This window comes from Vipera berus, assembly GCF_964194415.1.
Source record: "Vipera berus genome assembly, chromosome: 1".
Taxonomy (NCBI): Eukaryota; Metazoa; Chordata; class Lepidosauria; order Squamata; family Viperidae; genus Vipera; species Vipera berus.
The window spans coordinates 89543534-89560710 of record NC_138202.1 but is presented as its reverse complement, the minus strand read 5'-3'; the positions used below and the strand labels follow the sequence as shown (position 1 = coordinate 89560710).

General features: G+C 35.3%; 1 protein-coding gene across 1 annotated transcript in view; it reads right to left on the bottom strand.

The window, feature by feature from the left end:
• Nucleotides 1-1433: 1433 nt before the first annotated feature.
• NELL1 (neural EGFL like 1) overlaps nucleotides 1434-17177 on the bottom strand; it is a gene marked incomplete at both ends in the record, with an annotated part of 595597 nt that continues 579853 nt past the window's right edge. Inside the window, 4 exons of the mRNA XM_081332330.1 lie at nucleotides 1434-1484; nucleotides 5308-5532; nucleotides 9010-9186; nucleotides 16723-16916. Coding sequence (XP_081188456.1) covers nucleotides 1434-1484; nucleotides 5308-5532; nucleotides 9010-9186; nucleotides 16723-16916 — 647 coding nt within the window. The remainder of the gene's footprint in view (nucleotides 1485-5307; nucleotides 5533-9009; nucleotides 9187-16722; nucleotides 16917-17177) is intronic.

Genomic DNA, 17177 nt, shown 5'->3' with positions numbered 1-17177 from the left:
ACTGTTCAGTTCCCATACAGCATACACTGTACAGTATACACTATGTGGAAGGAGGAGAATTGTGCATGGAAACCGGTTGGATATCAGCAGCTGTCAGTTCTAGGCTGAGACAGGACTTGTATTAGTAATATCAAAGTCTTAGCCTAGCAAAAATCACAGCAGTTATCTATCCTTCAAGCTTAACCTTTACACACAGTTCAAATGTTTAATTACAATTTGGGCCCAAGCTTACGATTTTAAGTAGTATTTTACAGACAACTAACTTAATACATTACATTTGGGTGAATGTCAGAAGAGGGATAATAGAGCCAAGGGTGAATGTAATACACTGAAAGAAAATTGGAACGGGGAGACTATTATGTGATCTACTGAAATTACAGTTAACTTCAGTGACATTTACACCTTTCCTACAACTTGTAATGTGGAACAGATGAAGAATTTGTTCATTACATCGTTTGCAATGGAGAATGGTAGATGTTATTACACCAAAGCAACTACTGAGGAGCGAGATTATAAACTCAAGTACATTGATGTAAACAATATGAAAAAAAAATCACTTTTCACATACAATCTGGTAAATGTAAAGCCCTTTGAATGCTACACAACCCTGTATGAATTCCACCTACATTCAATATTTATTGTTTGATTTGTAAACTACAACATTTTGCTTAACTTAACATGGTCTGGTGTTCTGAATAAGCTCAGGAGCACTGCTGATGAAAACAATATACTTTTCTATTTCTTCTTCCTCTCTGGGATTTTGCTGTTAGTTCATTTGTCTGCAAAAGAAAGTGCTTTTTGCCACTTCATTAAACTTGTGACATTATTCCTTCTTATTTATTTTTTTCATAAAGATAGGCTGGGATTCGATTATTTTCAGCCCGTAGAAGTCAAATGTACCTTGGAATGTTTTACAATGTTTGACAGCTATGAAATATAAGTACTATGCAATTTGGCTGTACATACATACATATTTTCATAAGTACATTTGACAGGGACCTCCGAACTAAATAGCCAATAATATGAGACAAAAACCACAGGCAGCCTTATTTTGTAGAACTTTGATCTAAATCTAAAATAAAACAGGAAATTCCATTGTGATCTTTCTACAAAATTAAACAAATCAATACACTGCATTTTACTGATGGAATAATTTTAATGCATTTGCAAATGATTTGACAAAAAAGGGTGTAATTTACAACACTCAAAACTTTTAACAACCATTGATTTATATGTATTTTACTGTAAAAGTAGAGAGAAGCCTAGCAAGTGTAGTGATAGGTCCCAAAGGCAACTCCCAAATATCTTCCTCAGAGACTTAGATCATTGTCTGTTGTACAAAACTTCCACCTCTTACTTACACTGCATTTGTTTGGAAAGTGGAAAATTGCATCAGTTTTCCCTCACAAAAAGAATTGTCCCAGTTTTATACTTCAGTTATTGCGAAGACATTCTAAATCCACCGAACAACAGACATTTCCATTCTGTGTAGAATGGGAAGGAAAAGATAAAAAGGAGAGATTAATACTAGTAATACAAGTGAAGAAAATATATCTTCTCAAATGGACACTAACAACCTGGATCTTTAACATGAGCATTTTGTAAACCTATTTCTAATGTAAGAGAGACCAAATAAGCATTTTCACTTTGCTGTTAAAGATTTTTGTTTCATTCATTCATGAAGCAAGAATAATGTGAAAGTTGTGAATTTGTCCTTACTCTACACATATAATAAATCATATTATAGAAGAATGGTACAGCATTTGGCATTCTCTGATTTAGATAAATGGAAGTAAGGGGAATTGTGGCAAAGGAGTCTAAAAATATAGATGGTGAGAGGCAAGAGTTTACCTGAACTTTTATTTTTGATTTTGCTTTGATAGAGTGATGATAGAATATAGCTAATTTTTTTAATTAAAAAGTTTTACAATACATTTTATCTTTAACAAAAAAACCCTCCCAACCCCCTCCCCTCCCACCCTCTTCCCCCTCCCCAACCCTCCCCAACCCCTCCCTCCCTTTCCCCCCCCCCACTTCCCAGAGCTGAATACAGGGTATAAAAATACAAACAATCATAATCTAACTTACGCAAACAATCCTAAACTATTTAAACTATCGCACTTTAACTCATATATATAGCTAAATATTAAACAGAAATAAAAAAGAACTTCTTCTTTACATAATATTAAATGAACATCTGGAATTTGTTATCCCATGATATAATGAAAGCAACTCACTTAGATTAGTTTAAAAGGCAATCAGAATTAGGAAGGATAAGCATTATGCTATAAAAAGGAAATGCAATTTTATTCTGTTCCTGCATGTCTACCCGTAGGGCTAGCTTTGGATTAATTCAGTACAGTTCTCATGTTCTTATTTTCATGGCAAATTTAACAATAACTGTGATATATTGTTCCAGTTAACATACTAGCAGGTTGGATGCATTATATGCTCAAGAAGTCAGATAAAATCTACTTTATCTTAAAGAATTATGCATAAATAGTTTTTCAGAAACATTCTTTCTTCTATGATTCTCTATTGAAATTATTTTTTCTTGCACATGTAGCTGGATTCATTCCACTAAACTTGGGGTGGACAATTTTGGTTGGGGGCCACAACCAGGCCTTTCAACCTTTTTAAGGACTACAGGTTATCATCTACTAATCAGTGATATTATTAAAAAGTGTATGGCCATTTTTTAGGCTTTGTTTTTGCAGGGTTTTCCTCCACTGTTGAAATAGAAAACATAGCTAAGTCTAGTCTTGTGGATTAATTATGAACAAGGGCAGAGTCCTTTGGAGATAATATGAAAGACGTCTGCTATCGAATTCTGAGTAACACTAGATTGTGGTGGACATTTCTATTATTGCCAAGATTTTGAAATCCCTTAATCCTTTATCCTTTATGAGTGCTAATTTACATTTTCCCCCATTTCTCTGTCTACTTAACTGATATTAATGTCTTAATGTCTGTTTATTTTTAATGATTAATTTTAAAAATTGGAAAAGACATCATCAATAAAATCATCTCATAAATTTGAAAATATCACTTGAAAGCCATATCTTCTCTGACCTTTATTCTGCATGATTCACCTCTTTTAAAGGAAAAAAAGAGAGGGTTCTTCCACTTAGAATTGATCAATTGAACATAAATATATGGCATCCACAACTGGGATTCATTAAAAGGCAGGTGCACGTGCATATGTAGATATACGACTATAATGCATACCTGTAATAAATGTCACTATCCTAAATGCATATCTAAAAACTCTGCAAGGTGTAAAAACACTAATTTAAAGTTAAAGAGCAATTGAATAGTTCTAGTTCAGCCTCCCAGGATAATCACATAATTAGTTTTGCATGATTTTATTCAGTGCTTTTTTTCTAAAAAAAAAAAAAAAAGGTGCCAGAACTCAGAGATGCTGTCACTGGGAGTGATGCCGGTGTCTTGCTATGGCGTCACTGCCCGTCCTTTGCACCCCCACCCCTGAGGCTCGGAGCCACATGCCGCGGGGATTCCCCTCCCCACAGCTGCCATGGGGATTCCCCTCCCTGCAGCTGCCACGCCGTGGCCCCTGCTGAGCCCCCACCCGGAGCTGCTCTGAACCCCAACCCTGAGCTGTGTTCCTCGTGGCAGTAGTCTCTGGCACCAAACAGCTGATGGCCTCCGGCACCAGTACTCTTTCTTTCCTTCCCCAAAATTGTGTTAATGAGTCCTCTCTAAGCTCTGCTGATCAGCTTGTCCTGGATTGTTCTGCCACAAAATGGAATGGTTTGCAGGTTGCAGTTGAGACAGCCCATCTCATTTTAGATATATCACATATAACTGAAGATTGTAATTAGTTGCGTGTGCACGTTCAGCAAGTGTGATGTATTTGTGCTGGCATTTCTAGGCCTCTTTCCAACCACATCCAGAAAAATTTGTAACAAACATTGGAATTCTCAGTGCCATGTTTGGTATTTCCCAGCAATCTCTTACTGGAAGGAAAAAAGCAATCCCTGCTGAGTTACTGATCCCAGAGAAGCATTTGCATGTATGCAGGTATCATTAGGGTGCCATAGTTATGGATGAGAAATATTGGTTGCAAAGTTGGCATTTCTGGATGTAATTCAGATATTTTGGACTTATTTTTGTTTCTTTGCATGTTTGATATTTTTTAAAAAAGGCATATGCTACTGACTACACTTATGCACATATATAACATCTTTTGCTAGGATACATGACCACTGCTTTTCCAGAATGTGAAAAGTGAAAGATTGTGACTAAACAAAATTTTAATGTACAGATAATACCACCAGAAATTATTTTAGCCTTTTTAATAAATGTTGTTATTGATGTTAACCTCACCATGGAAAACATCATATATTGTTATGTATATACTAGGTTAATTATTTAAAGACTGAAGTGCAACATAACTAGATTCTAAATAATCTATTTTTTCAGAAGACACAACAGTCCAAACAATAAAAGTATTATTTATTTTATTTATTTATTTTATTAAATTTATATACCGCCCTATTCCCGTAGGTAAAGTCCAAATTAAGAATATTTCATTCTTAAGAATTGTTTAATTTAAAGTGGTTTAGTTTTAATAGATGGTTATAGTTTTCAAGAGTATTTACAAAAGATACTATTTTTTTTCTAGCATCAGCTAAATTAGACATATTACATTGAGAAAAATGTTTCTCATTTCTTTCCTGTTATCTTTATTGATTTCATTGCAGAGATGTTAATATAGGAAATAGATTATTTTGTTATCTAATTTTACCTTCCAAAAGACAGAAGCAAATGAAAATTGTGAGGTTCTTTCCTGTTGGCTTTTTTGAATTAGCTGTTGGCTTTTTTGAATTAGCTGTTTTAGATTCTAAAAGTTTAGTTCCTAAAGAAGTAACCTTGTAAATAATTTTAATGTCCTCCTCTAGTGCAGGGTAGGCAACCTTGGCTCTTTTATGACTCATGGACTTCAACTCCCAGAATTCCTGAGCCAGCATGGCTCAGCTTGGAAACCTCTCTCTTTCCCCTCAGCATGGGTGGCTCAGGATTTCTGGGAGTTGAAGTCTATGAGTCATAAAAAAAGGAGCCAAGTTTTCCTATTCCTAAAGCCAATAGAGGGAGCTTTTTTTTGCAAAAAAAAAGATGCCGGAACCCCTTTCTGAGCATTCTATGAGAAAAAAAGCCCTGATTTTATTGTGGTATACTGCACCACCTTACTTCTGTTTGAAATTAAATAGTAAAATTGTTTTAAAAAGAAAATCCCGTCTGCATATACATTCTGTGCTACACCATGTTTTACCTCTGTATAAATACCTTGCATTTGCAGGTCGTACAAGGAGATCCAAGCATTGTCCATACTGAACCACTTAGCCGTGTTATTCCATAGTCATCTAGACAGGTTTTTTGGATGTCATATATACCATTTTCAGCCAAACAAGGGTCACTGACACAATGAGGGCAGCATTCTCCTTCTGACATTGCTGTGTAATCACAATTCAGGGCTGGACATGCAAGTGGCCAACAATCCACTTCACCTTCCTATGAAAAACAAAAGAGATCCATCAACACTCAAATTGGTACTCATGTAAGGCATAAAACATCAAAAACAACTTTTTCTGCAATCAAAATATTAATGTTATGATTGAATAATTATAAAACAATAGATATTTAGACTGCAGTTGTATTAAACCAGGGCAGAAATGGATAGTTACACAATAAGCTAAATAATAATGCAGTGACACTTTGTTCATGGATCTGGGTTCTTTGATCAAAATATATTTTATCTAAATATGATAAGATTGCCCCATGCAATGGAGAGAGGCTCCATTGGCTGGACCTCAGATCACATTAAGGATATCAGATGAAGCAATAGTTTATATATACAAACTATTCAAAAAATTAAATTGCTTCATTAAATCAACTCTAAGTCAGTTATGTCTGTTAAAATGTGTCTTAGAATCTGCTGAATGCTAATAATTAACAGAATTATTTTATATATGGTAATTATATAATAACATATTTAACATAAATTTGTCATAAATCCAATGTATAGGCCACCAAGAGTCTCTCTCTCTCTCTCTCTCTCTCTCTCTCTCTCTCTTTCTCCCTTTCTCATTTTGTCTCTCACTTTCACACACCTATATAATATAATTTGGAAATCCAAATGATATAATGTAGAATCTTTCAAATATCTAAAAGTGGTATTAGACTGATTGAACTGGAGTATTGTGGATACTCTGTTTTCCCATTTGTGAGCAACAAATGTTTCCCTTCCTCTATTATATAAAGTTTGGCAGATTATCAGCAAATTATTTCAATAATCTTGGATGCAGTTAATCTGATTCTTAAATTTTAAATTAATCCCAAATCAACAGATATTCTTTGGCTGTGTTTTGTCAGGCACACAGTTCAATCCTAAATCTTTATCTCACCTGTTATAGTTCCCTGGTAGAACATATGCCTTCTTGTTAGGGAAAGACAGACAGAATTTAAAACCAGCATTGAATATGATTTTTCCTTTATCTCTTTCTCTAATATTCACTATTTTAAACTTAGAGTCACAGAAGTTTGAAGTTTCAGTCACCTTGTTCCTCACATCATTTTAATAATGATTTTGCTTATTTTAATAAAGCAAAATGCTACATAATTGTTTATAAATACCAAGAAATAATTACAAAGTATTATGAATTCATACTGTAGCTGTCATCTAAGAATGTGTTAGTAAATAATTTATTGCACTGCTCTCCAGCAAGTACAATAGACTTACTATTATCTTGTATAATTAAAAGCACAATGGAACGGAAGCAAGATAAGGTGTCTGAGCCTCTGGAGAGGAAGATAAAGTGCTTCAGCCTATTCTGGGTGAGTGCAGGGACAAAGTTGTCACACACAAGAAAATCCAAGTTTGTTGAATTAGTTGGATTCAGTGTGTGATCCCTTCCAACTGTAGAATTCTAAGATTTTAGGATAAGGAATATTATCATTTCTTTAAAGAAGCAACAATTACATTGCAGAGATTAATATGTATTTTGTAGTCAGTGTTTTACTCGAACTTGCAACTTTCCAAACAATTTTGAATAAGTGCACCATCACTCATAAACTTTTCATTATTCATTTTTCTCCTGATTTTGCATGATCAGACAACATGGGTGAAATGTTCCTGAATATATACAGATAGTTAATAAAAGAGCAAGTGTCTTTGCATAATAATGAAATGTGCACATTATACTCCTTGCCATTATAATGTACTGTATGAGGAATCTGCTCCATTTGGAGTCCCAAAATGTGCAATTCTGGTTCCTATTGTAACAGACAAAATATTACATGAATTATATTTTTCGTTAGGTTATCTGCAGAATGCTGTATTATTTAGGAACAGCATTATCCTGAGTCTGTAGGCCTAGTATGGAAAGTGGTTGCTACCCTTTGGGAGCCCTTAAGGAGTACTGAGTAGTTATTTTAAACAAGGCCTTGATCAATCAAGAGACAAAAGGAAATAAACTGGTATAAGACTCTGACCCATTAACAGCTACAATTGTCTAAGATTGTAATAAGAAATTGTGTGACATTCAAATAGGAAATATTCTGCTGAGGTTTGTTACCACTTGGTTTAGCATTATATCAGATGGAAATCTGATTGTTCAGATTATTGAAGGTTCATTTTTTTCTGTTGAGAAACATGATTAAATCTGCAATCCTTATATTCATTTGCCTAAGGGCATGCTCCATTGAACTCAGTAAATAATTACTTTAAGTTGGTACGTGTATGATTGTACTGCAATAGATTTAATTTTGACTGAGACAGGCACTTTCTTATTAAGTCTCTCAGCAACAGCTTTCTGAATAGGCTAGATGTTAGAAAAACTACATAGCAATTTTGTGTCAAAAAAGAATAGACTTGCTCATTACTACTGCAATGCTCTCTACATGGGGCTACCCTTGAGGACCACTCGGAGGCTTCAGCTGGTGCAGAATTTTTTTTAATTTTTTTATTTTAATCCCATTTATATCCCGCCCTTCTCCAAAGACTCAGGGCGGCTTACAATCTAAGAAGCACAAATGAAATGTGCTTAGCAATAGCCTTTATTCTATGTATATGCCTGCTTATTAGGGCTTTCGCCCCCCCCAAGCGGCATTATTACAAAGTCAGCTTAATTGCCCCCAACAATCTGGGTCCTCATTTTACCTACCTCGGAAGGATGGAAGGCTGAGTCAACCTTGAGCCTGGTGGGACTCGAACCTGCACTAATTGCAGGCAGCTGGTGTTACTTAAGCCCATTAGCCCACTGCTCCACCAAGGCTCTTTGAATGCAGCTGCGCGAGTAGTAATGGGAGTGTCCCGATACTCTCATGTAACACCTCTTCTCCGCGAGCTGCATTGGCTTCCAGTTGCCCTCCGGGTGAGATTCAAGGTGCTGGTGATGACCTATAAAGCCCTAAATGGCATGGGTCCGGATTACCTTAGGGAGCACCTGCTGCCAGCATCAGCTTCCCATCGTCCTGTGCGCACCCACAGGGAGGGCCTCCTTAGGGTTCCGCTGGTTAGAGATTGCCGGCGGGTGATTCCCAGGGGGAGGGCGTTCTCTGTGAGTGCGCCCGCCCTTTAGAACGAACTGCCGATGGAGCTTTGGACTGCCCCCGACCTTCGCTTGTTTCGCCAGGACTTAAAAACCTGGTTGTTTGAATTGTCTGGCCTGGACTGAGGGATTTTAAATTTTAAATTATATTAATTAAATCAAATCAAATTAAATTAAATTAATTTTAAATTTTAAATTTTTATTGTTATTATTAATTGTGGGCTTGTACTAATTTAATTTCATTTTATTCTCTTTTTTGTACTGTTTTAACTGCCCTGTGAACCGCCCTGAGTCCTTCGGGAATAGGGCGGTATATAAATTCAACTAATAAAATAATAAATAAATAAATAAATAATAATGAACATTCTGAACTGTAGAATGTGGTTGATCATTATAAACTCTAAGGCTCTTTAAACTTTTTTAGATTTTACTTCCATACCAGACAGCGGCACTGTTGACAGCTGTATGTCCAATTGTCTCCACTTCGGTACAACTTATGCCCATTCTGATCTAAACACTGACTGGTCACTCTGGTATCACATTCTGGGCAACAGAAGAAGTCAACGCTGAGATTTTCACAATCACAAGCTGTCCTTCGACAGAAGATCTTGCCGTCCTGTTAAGGAAACAAAGCAGCAATAAAAGCAAATGCCACTAAATAAAAGGTTATAAATTAATATACCCATCATGATGAGTTTGTCAATGAGTTAACGAGTTATATTTAAATGTTGCATTTATACTGCCATTTATTTAATGTGCAACTTATGGAGACCCTTAATTAACACATCCATTAATGAAATATTTGTTTTGGACATCTGAAAGGGCAGCTGTACTTAGTTGAAGAAATAAAACCACACAATCAAAGTGAAGTTCAGTGTCTATCATGAAAAAAAAAATGTGAAATATTTTGCCCTCTAGATGTGCTGACTTCAATCATCCTTGTTGATAGCTTCCTTCAAAACTGAAACAAAATGTACCCATTCTGATTATTCTGCAAGTTGCAAGATAAGAGTTGAAAGCTAAGGGTAAGGAAGCATTTAAACCTATGGCCAAAGAAAACTAAATACTTGCCAGACTCATTTATTTTTATTATACATACAACAATGTGAAATCACAGCTACCAGTTTTTTAACTGGAGTTTACTCTCAGACCTGTGGATTATATGTGCACTGTGCAATGCACAGCTTTTTTTTTAGCAAGCAGTTGCATATCATTAAAGAGCACTAAAGCTATCAATAACAAACCCCCCCCCCAAAAAAAAACAACTATCTACTGTATGGTCTTGCTTGGTCTTGCCATGTAAGTGGAATGATGGTGCCTATAGAAAAACTGGTCAAAATTTAAAAAATTAGAAAAAGTGTTATAGGAATGTCAGGAAGCAGAAACTGCACTTGCCTGGCTGAGTTTTTTTATCTCCAGGTTGGAAGAGGTGCTACTTGAAAGGAATTTTAATGATATGTTGTCTTGTTAATGTTTTGGCTGACCAACTGATTTCTAAACTAAATCATTCTCCAAGAGTGAGAAATGAGCATTCTCCCCATTGTATCCTAAGTATTATTGATTGATTAATTTTTAAGAATGTTTTTTTTTAGAAAATATCACCATTTTACAAATTGTCTGCCCTGCCATGTGATCTACTCTTGTGATGGTGAAGTGAAAAACTGTCTATAATTGTGTTACATGGATGCCTATAATTGCATTCATAGCTGCATTTGTAGCTTCTAGGTAGCCTTGGAGACTTGTTTCATCAGTCCAAATGGAAGCTGGTTAGGATATGAGTAACAAAGAAGGGACTCCTAATCCAGGAAAAGATGTAAGGCACACAGGATGAGCAGGATGCTAGGGCCAGAAAGATCACCAAACTACATACCAGTTCTATATGGGGCAGTGCACACTATCCAAAATTAAAGATGGTAAATCATTGTGACTGGTAGGTCCTTTAACCTGCCACTGACCCAGACACTCAATTTAATTAGGGCTAAACCTAAGCCTTTTTCTCCTCATCCAGATCCTTATGGTATCCAGACACTGGGACAGGACTTCCACAGCAACATTTGTCGGATCGAGGGTCAAGATATGGAACTGCATATCATTGACATATAGATAATATGTGACCCTGTGGTGACAAATGATCTCTGCCATAGCAGAGGGCTTGGACTGGATCTTTCTCCCTTTAACAATACTGACTGGAATTGGCTCAGGGTGCTTTATCAACAGTAATAATAGTTTATCAAACATAAAATATTTCAAGTGAGGAAAGAAAACTCCTGAGCATACTTTTTCCCAATCTCCACAAATGTTTATCCTTGTACTAATAAGGGGGGGAAAGAACACTGCAATTTAAAACAAAATTAATCATATAAAGTGATAATAATCAAACATATTAAATGTATAGTACAAACTAGTGAATGTACTTTCTATATGGGGTATGATACATACCAGAGAATAAAAGTATATAAATATATCTTGATTAGAACTCAATTTTTAAATCAATATTTTATACCTTGTTACTTATGAGTATACCTATTATTCTTTTGTATTTTACATTAGGTATATTGACAGAGAGAGAGAAGAGGAGGAGGAGGGAATAATTACAATGACTGCTATTATTATAAATCCAACTTAAGTATGCAGTAAAATAAGGCATGTTCAATTGCACCAGGGGGAATAAAGTACAAGCTGAATGCACATTTTTCCCTAAAAGCATAACACATTTCATATTTATGAAGTTTAGATAAGGTGGAAAAGTAATTAGGAGTTCATCTAACTATGTACAGCACTTTTTATCCATTTTTTAAAAAAATGAAGATGAGAAATCTCTGACTGTGAAAGACAGCCAAAAATTAATATGCAGCTATAAAATAACTTTGAACTGCAGAAAATGGAAAATTTAAACAAATAATACATTCAGAGGATCAATGGGTGGGTGGGGTGGAAATGGCAACAAAGATTTCGATCCAAAGCCTTCTAACTGTAGTTTCCCATCATGATGAAGATGATTGGTAGGACGACAATAACTGTGCCCTGCCCAATATACTAGTTCACGTAACCAAGAACACAGAGGTAATTGAAGGATAATTCCTCAATTATGCAAAATATTTTATATAGCTTAAGCTGAATTATTCGTTTCTTTCAAAAATTTAGTCATAAACATGAGAAATGTGGGACAAAGTAGGAAAGCTGGTCCATAAGGCAAGGCTTTCTTTCTATGGACTGGCTTTCCAGGTCTCTGTTTTATACTAAATAAGGATTTTTTTTCTAACAAGTCTAAATATGCCCAAAACGTGTGTTGCTTTTTGAGGTTATGTGCATTCTGATTCTGACTTTGTAAAAGAGAATAAATAGGAGACTATAAATTGAAAGATCTCAAGTGAAGTTCAATGGGCATCACTTATCTATAAAGAAAAAAATATTTCAAATGTAGTAACATACTCTTGAAAGCAAGACGTGGATATGGGGAAAAAATGTCTGTTGTGTTGTGTTCCTGTTTGTTTAAGGTTTATATTTCATTATTCAGAACATAAAGCATTTCAAATGTCCACCTCTACTTAAAAGTTTCATCCACTCATTTTGGAGCCCATCACCGATTTTCGATATCTGTCTCTCATTATTTTTTTAAATACATAAATGCTAAATGCTAAAATCTAGACTTCCTGCATTTGGCCCCTGTAAACAACTATAACAAATAGGATTAAAGAGAAGTCTGCAGCAATCCGACGATGATCATCATCATTATTATTGTCTTCAACTTCATCTCATATGATTTGAAGGATCCTCTTTGAAAACATAATAATAATAATAATAATAATAATAATAATAATAATAATAATAATAATAATAATAATAATAATAATAATAATAATAATAATAGAGTTGGAAGGGACCTTGGTGGTCATCTAGTCCAACCCCCTGCTCAGGTAGGAAACTCTATACCATTTCAGACAAATGGCTGTCCAGTCTCTTCTTAAAAACATACAGTGTTGGAGCATTCACAGCTTCTGGAGGCAGATTGTTCCATTAATTAATTGTTCTAACTGTCAGGAAGTTTCTCCTTAGTTCTAGGTTGCTTCTCTCCTTGATTAGTTTCCATCCATTGCTTCTTGTCCTGCCTTCAGGTGCTCTGGAGAATAGCCTGACTCTCTTTTCTTTGTGGCAACTCCTGAGATATTGGAACACTGCTATCATGTTCCCCCTCATCCTTCTCTTCATTAAACTAGACATACCCAATTCCAGCATTCCTCACCCAAATCATTTATGAAGATGTTGAAGAGCACTGGGCTAGAATAGAGCTCTGGGGCACCCCACTACACACTTCCCTCCATATACATGCAGTTCCATTGAGGACCACACACTGAGTATGGCTGGTCAGCCAGCTATGAATCCATCTGGTGGTGATGCTGCCTAACCCACATTTTTCTTTCTTGTCAAGTAGTAGGTTGTGATCTACTTTGTCAAATGCCTTACTGATAATAATAATAATACATTATTATTATTATACATTATATGTATAATATAATTATACATATAATTATACATTATAATTATAGTACATTATATCCACAGCATTCCTCTGATCCACTAATTTTGTCACTTGGTCAAAGAATGCAATAAGGTTTGTCTGGCATGATCTGTTTTTGACAAACTCATGTTGGCTTTTAGTAATGACTTTGTTTGCCTCTAGGTATTTGCTAATTCGTTGTTTGACTATCTTTTCCAGAATCTTCCCAGGTATTGAGGTCAGGCTGATAGGTCTGTGGTTTCCTGGATCTATTTTTTACCCCTTTTTGAAGATGGCAACTACATCAGCTCTCTTCCAGTCCTCTGGTAGTTCCCCAGTGCTCCAGGATCTTTGAAAGATATAGTTCAGTGGTTCTGAGATCACATCTGCCAGTTCCTTGAGAACCTTGAGGTGTAATCCATCTGGTCCTGGTGATCTGAACTCGTCTAGGCTGGACAGGTGCTCACTTACCATTTTCTTGCCTATCTTAAATTGTGTTTTTAATCTGTTTTTATGGAACTGTTTTTGATAACTTGGACTGTTTTTTTTTCCATTTGTGTAAAGACAGATGCAAAAAATGAGTTAAATAGTTCTGCTTTCTCCCTGTTGCTTGTCACCTTCTTGCCACTTTCCTCCACTAATGGACCAATCATTTACTTTACATCTTTCTTGTTTTTTACATGTTGAAAGAAGCTTTTTTTTTGTTATTTTTGACTTTGGTCGCAAGCCTTAGTTCATTTTGAGTCTTAGCTTTCCTCACTTCACCTTTGCAGGCAAGGGCTATTTGCTGATATTCTGCTTTAGTTATGTACCCCTGTTTCCACTTTTTGTACGTGTCCTTTTTATCTTTCAATTCATCAGAGAGTTCTTTATGCAGCCATGCTGGTTTCTTTTGAGAGCTGTTATTTTTCTTCTTTGTTGTAAAATAAATATGCCTCAGGTTATTACAGGTAGTGAAGGTTATTAGCGGTTAATTATGATGTTAGAATTTTACTGTTTAGTAAATATTTTGTCCTCATAAATAGGAACAAATACTTTTTATTTATTATTTAATTAAATCCAAACTTATTCAAAGTGAATAGTTACAAGATTATGTTTAATAGTAGCTGCAATAAACTCTTGTCCTTTCCAGAACAGGAAGAAGAGCTATTTTTCATATATCGCAATTTTAGGGCACTGGATAACATCAGTAAGGGATTGACTATCTTTTTTCTACATACATGCAGCTGTAATAGTTAATTAGACCTTTCACAGAAATTTTCACAAGCTGGTTCTCGTTCCTGGAACATTTTATTAGATTTTATTTTATTTTATGGCAAAGGCAGAGGACTCCATTTTAATCAATTAAAAGTACAGGAAAAAGTATACAATTTACTAGAACTGTTTTATAAAGGATATTAAATAAAATTTAATACTCTGACTCAATTAATAACTTTGTAATTGAAAGTGCTGTAAATAGTGTACTTTGGTAGTAACTTCATCATTCTCAAATACACCAAATGCTGAGAAAAACATGTATGTAATCCCAGCAAACTGTCATTGAATCAGAAACAGTGTAGCCTACTCAGGATACTATTGTTTACAGAAATATTCTGAGATAAATATTCACAGACTTCATGAACTGAGAAAAATTGTTTTGTGAGATGGGTGGTTTGAAAAATAAATTTGAAAAATGAAGAAAGAAATATAGCAAATATATTGAAGAAGCTACAGATGGTTTATTGAATTCTGGATTAGTATGTTGTATGTTGTATGAACTCAGTCTCTGTATTTCATAAAAGTGACTTAAGGACATGATATGAATCCAGAAAATCATGACATTTAAAATCCCATGGTTAAATGACCCACAGCTTTCCATAATATAGGAATTCTGGTAGTATGAGATGCTTATTTCCTGATTTTTGATGCCTCTCTGTGCCAATTTCCTCCTACTAGACTCTTGACCTTGTTTTCAGGATTCATTGTACAGGCAATGGCCATTGAAGATAAAGCCACTGCTTGCAACTAGTACTTTTTCTTGTGATTGAGAGCTGTATAAAGAGAGAATATGAAACTATGTCAAGTCCCTATTTTTCCCAGTCATAATTAGCTGCTTACCAATATCAATGTTCACTGCTGATTGCCCTTTTAGTCTTGATTCACTCTAAGATAAATCTTAAAAAGCTAATTAAGGAAGCCTTCGACTCCACCAACCTGGCACTGACCTTCCCTTAAGTCAAAGGAGGACCTAAGAATTTGGGTCATGTGATCTCCAGTGATCAGATATATGAATGTCGATATAAACTATAATAATCAGAAAATTCATGTCAGATAATTCAGATAATGGCTTTTATAGATGTAAAATCTAAGGTCTATGGTAGGACAGGATCCAAAGAAATACTTCAGCTGAACTGAAAATGTCATATGCCTTTAAAATAACAACAACTGGCCAACAGGATTCCATAGTCAAATTATAGAACTGTGTAAGAAATCCAGAATTTTGTTTCATTTAATTAACTTCTTTCAATGAATTTATTTCAGAATCATTACAAGCCACCTATTAACTGACAATAAAAAAGAACATAAAATGCAAACTCCTAATATAGAATAAAAACAGTAATAATCAAACCAGCATCATGAAATTTCAAATACACAGCTGAATTTATAAATAAACTGTCATGGGATGAAATAAAGTTATAATCAAGATGTCACTCATTTGGAAAAAAAATAACCTTGATTTTTATTCATAATTTTACCTTCATATCATTATGCAGACATTCTATTTGTATTTAGATCATGATAGTCATAGTTTAAAACTTCCATTTGTAACTTACTCTTTTATGATCCCATACTCTTATAAGATCAGTACACTCGGAGGAACCCCTGACAAAACTAGGTTGGTCAGACATGGATTTTTTTCACAATTATTTCAGAGATAAATAAATACAACTTATAATCTTACTGCCATGATCACAAAGTCATAAATTTAGAGATCTCATGTGGATATCTCTTTCTTATCAATTCCTTCTTCATTCACTCAGAAGTTACCTATAAACTGTTAAAACTTTACTCTGCAATATTATTGTTTGAACACATAATATGGAACAAAAAACTCAGTATATATGTACACACTGCATATGTTTCTGTATACCATGCCAGGTACTTGTACCCACATCTTTCACCCTTCCACTATGGGTTGACTGTTTCTGAGGCCTTTCTGAACAGGCGGCACCTTGAATTTTGTGTAGTATGGTAGAACCTTGCCTCTATAGCAGGGGTCCCCAAGCTCTGGTCCATGGACCAGTACTGGGCTGTGGCATGCCAGCAACCGGTCCACACAAACAAGCAAAGCCCCATCCGTGAGATTCAGATAGCACACAAAACCACACCCCTTCCTGTTCACGGAAAAACCACTCTCCACGGAACCGGTCCCTGGTGCCCAAAAGTTGGGGACCTCTGCTCTATAGATCTGGTGCTTAGTACCTGTTCATGTACTGCTGTGATCAGTATGTGCTGTCTTTTAGTCCAGCTCTTTCCAATCACTGGTAGGATTTCTGAATGTCTGCCACCTCAGCTTTCACTCTGAAGATGGACTTTTACCCCAAACTGACAGGAACACCAAATCAAGGTAGAAGTGTTGTGTGTTTTTTTTAAAAGAACTTCATAGGAACTTACCTTACAAGAGCAAACAGAACATCTGTCTTTCTTCAATGTCCATACTTGGCCATTCCGTTTCAGCCCCCCTTCGTAAGGGCAATCACCTGTACAGGAAGGTCCAGATGGACAGAGGCAATCAAACCCTCCTGCCAAGTTTATACAGGCTGAATCATTCCAACAAGTGTGAGTCTTTAAGGCACATTCATCAATATCTGCACAAGGGAGAAACATTATTAGACAAAGCTGAAAAATGTCCCCTCCCTGGGAAATACAATAGCTATTGTAAGGTACCTATTGGAAATAGGTACTGTAAAAATAAAGTTCATATCATTTGAAGTGAAATTGTAACAGAACGAGAAATAGCATTACTATAATAGAAATAATACTATAATACCAATACAAATCTAATGATACAGTATTCATGAATGCTTAAACACTGATGTGACTACCAGAATAACTATTCTTTAATATCT